The sequence below is a fragment of the Hyalella azteca genome, unplaced genomic scaffold (genome assembly GCF_000764305.2).
Source record: "Hyalella azteca isolate HAZT.00-mixed unplaced genomic scaffold, Hazt_2.0.2 contig14059, whole genome shotgun sequence".
Classification (NCBI taxonomy): domain Eukaryota; kingdom Metazoa; phylum Arthropoda; class Malacostraca; order Amphipoda; family Hyalellidae; genus Hyalella; species Hyalella azteca.
In genome coordinates this window covers 210,990-214,743 of record NW_025943958.1, presented here as the reverse complement: position 1 = coordinate 214,743, position 3,754 = coordinate 210,990, and the positions used below count along the sequence as shown (strand labels likewise).

General features: G+C 39.5%; 1 protein-coding gene across 1 annotated transcript; it reads right to left on the bottom strand.

The window, feature by feature from the left end:
- Positions 1-1,029: 1,029 nt before the first annotated feature.
- Positions 1,030-2,893, bottom strand: LOC108672327 (protein twist-like). The gene has a single exon (XM_018159969.2). It carries the CDS (start codon positions 2,771-2,773, stop codon positions 1,127-1,129), a length of 1,647 nt encoding a protein of 548 aa, XP_018015458.1. The 5' UTR covers positions 2,774-2,893; the 3' UTR covers positions 1,030-1,126.
- Positions 2,894-3,754: the final 861 nt, after the last annotated feature.

Genomic DNA, 3,754 nt, shown 5'->3' with positions numbered 1-3,754 from the left:
GCATAATTTCCAGCATTTCAGGCGCAACCTGAGCGCTGTTTTTTACGCCGCTTGGCTGGACGTTGCAGGAAACTCGCGTGGCAAAGAATAATGACTGTCAGTGGCACTCAAAGAAATGAGGGAGTCTTTGTATGCTGACTGCCATATTAATATGTACTGACTGCCATATTAATATGCGCTGACTGCCATATACAAATGCGCCGCCTGCCATATCAGTATGCATCGCCTGCCATTTAATATGCGGTTATGAATTGCGGTCTTGATAGGAATATTTAATGGCATTAGAGCGCGCATCTTCACTCGCATATAAATGAGCAGTTAAATGAGCTTCTTCGTATGGAGTAACATAATATGTGCTTACCATATTTTACGCAGGTTATTCTTGTGGTTATGCATGCTCTTGTTCTGTCAATATAGGATTTTTTCGATTTTAATAAAGATTATTAATTAATAAAGATAATAAGATAAAGATTAATAAAGATAAAGAAAATAATTAATTTTCTTTTTGTTTTAATGGCGTCTAAATCTATTCGGTAGGAATTTTCATCTGACAAATAAATACCATAAGGAATTAAAGAGACGATTGTTGGTTTGTCATTACCTTTAATAACGGGAATATATTAGACAAGTTGGTCACCTAAAAAGTTATGTCTTGATGACTTATTTTATATCTAATATATTAAACGTATTCAAATATTTCAGGTGTAGTTAACAATGCATTGAGATCCAACATTAAACAAAAATTAATATGTGTCTTTTTATAAGCTGTTAATTAATTATTTTTTAATTATAATAAATTTTTTGAATTGCACCAAATTTTTGCATCTGAAAGGTGAGATTTTCAGAAAGTTAAATTCTGCCGAAAGCGTTACAAGTCCTGTTGTTATATTAAATCTGTCTTTCTTAAAGCGTTAAAAATTCATAATACCCCATTGTCATTTTGGGTTAGATTTTTAATAATTAACATAGTTGTAGCGTAAATAAATTATTACATCGATCATAAATAAATAAATATTTAAATAAGTCCTTAAATAATTAAAAAATAAACAACGTTCATGTCTAACAAATAACAGTTTTGTTGCTTAACAATACAAATCTTTAGGATTACTATGGACATAGCTGGGATTCACCTCTTGGGAGGTTCGTCCGTACTTCTCAACAGCTCCTGCAGGGCCGAGATGTAAGTTTGGGCCATCTGTAACGTCTCGAACTTGGAGAGTTTCCGGTCACTGCCAAGACAAGGCACAACTTCCCTGAGTCTTTCAAATGCGTCGTTAAGACCGTGCATCCTGCGTCTTTCTCGTGCATTTGCTTGTACACGACGTGTTTTTACGACTTCTTTTGGCGGCGCTCGGTGTCTTCTCCTTCGAGTGGGCTTTGGACACTGCCGGTGCGTAGGGTTCTTTGAGTGTTGCGGTGCTGGCGGGGTGACGTTGGAGGGTGGGTGAAGAAGTCCACTTGGCAGGGAAGGATGAGAAAAGTTAAGGTCGTTGAGGTCGTGTTCGATAATAGGCACTCCTTTTAAAGGGAAATCTGACTGCATCTCCATACTATATTGGCCTTCAAACGTTTGGTCGAATGTGGGCATATGCTTCTGGGGGGGTTGGCGGTTGAGGTGAGGTATCACATGATGGACAGGAACATCTTCCAACGCTGGAGAATTTATCAGGCCTGAGTTTGTCATTACGGACGTTGTGTTTTCGTTAACGAAACCGCTATAACGGAGACTATGCATCGCAAGTTGATCTTGCTGGCTTAACTGTTGTTGCACAGGAGAAGGACGATGGGGCCCGATTTGTTGTAGTTCTTGTTCGTAGATAGGTATTGGTTGTTGTGGCTCTAACTTTTGATGTTCAAAATCTTGCTGGGAATTTTCTAGAATTTGTGCCTGTGGTTGGCAATGCTGTTGAATGATGTGTTCAGAGAATGGATTGTGCATGTTATGAGCATCATCTACTGGAATATGGTTAGGCTGAGGAGGGTTAGTTTGAGATGGGAGGCTCATGACCTTGTCCAAGTCTAACGTTTCTTCCGCAGGCGGTGTAAGTTCATATAAAGAATGCCTCTCGGACTCAGTAACCCCAAGATTGCTTGTTTTAATAGTTATGTTGTTGTTAAGCTCTACAATTCCAAAGAAAGAAGTATGATGATCTTTATGTATGTGTTTGGGCATTTCAACAGTCCTTTGTTCTTTTTCCGAGTTATTGTAAGCCGAGGACTGTGAAGAGATGAATGAATAATCCAGCTTCTCATGTTGCGAACCGTTATGATGAATTGGTAAACAATCGCTTTCAAATGGATCGCTTAGAGATGTTAACGGAATCGGGTGAGTTGATCCTGACGTGAAAGTAAACGCTGGTGGTAAAAACGAATCCATCCCTTGACTTCGGAGCGGCTGGGTCGCAACATCTCGTGCCTTCTCAACTTGAAGTTTTTCTTCACACATTGTCTCATTTTCAACAAGTTGAATTACGTTTTCCGGCTTAGTTGAATTATCTGGTCTAATATCGATGCCTGAATCAGGATAAGAATGTTCGTGGTTTAGCTCTGTAGGCGTTGGGTATTGAGGATACTCCGAAACAGGGTAGGACTCTCCGATAACTGTCAACTCATAGGCTTCGGGTTCAGTGACGAGGAAGCCATCATTTGTAGGTTTTTCTACTGAACCCCGCTCGGCTGGCTCAGTGGAATCCATGAGACTAATCAACCCACTCGCTGGACCCAGAAAATTGTCATCTTCTGGGAAAAAATATTTATCCATTGTAGCAATCATTACACCTCTGTCAAAAAAGAGAGGGAAATCAATTTGTGTTTTGTTAATGATTTTAAGAAATTCCACACGTGCTCGGCAGTTACCACTGCATGAAGAAAACAAAAATTTTCTTTCGTAATGATGATTTTTTAAAGAATTTAGAGTTCACTGCTAAGCCTTGAAATTATGAACAAACATCGATCAATTTTTTCTCAACTTCTTGACTACAATTCAAGTTGTATCTCTTCGAACAGAACACCAAATAGTGATCTCTTCGTTCGTTTCCGTAACTTTTTGAGTCTCTTCTACAGCAGAAATTTTGCAGACGCTTCTCTGCCGCAGCACCACTACATCCAACAGGTCTTTGTTGGTATCATCACTCAAAGTTGACAGAACAAATTGCGATCGTGATCTGCCCTATTGAAGAAACTCGTCTCGGCTGCGTACCTCGTCACTCCTCAACTCCGTCATCATCATGGCGTAGTTAGACACTTCTTCTACAGAACATAACTACCTTGTTTATTGAGTTTTCTACATGGTTCTCTTTGGAGCTCAGCCACGAGATGAACGCTCGCTCGCGTTCACTTTGCGCTGATTTACGGTGATTGTGGAAGATGATGACAGTCCGATTTTGCCAGTCATCCTACAGTCTGGCTGCCTCTATGTCCTGATGCTGGCGGTGGAAAGCTAATGCAGATAGGCTCGGCTGCTGCTGCTGATTTCGGCTGAGAATAATTTATCATATTATGATTTACTTGATGTTAACAATATTCCATTGATTGATCCATTTGTTGTAGGTATGGTGAGAATAATTTATCATATTATGATTTATTTGATGTTAACAATATTCCATTGATTGATCCATTTGTTGTAGGTATGGTTGGAATGATACTGTAGGGATGGCCACAATAGTACTTGAGATTTTAGTCTGTGTCTTGAGATGCACTGGTACAGCAATTTTAGAAACGGAGACGTTTAACCGGTTTTTGCAATTGCAGTATT

Coding starts and splice junctions, on each gene's coding strand:
- LOC108672327 (XM_018159969.2), bottom strand. CDS start 2,773: ATGATTGCTACAATGGATAAATATTTTTTCCCAGAAGATGACAATTTT.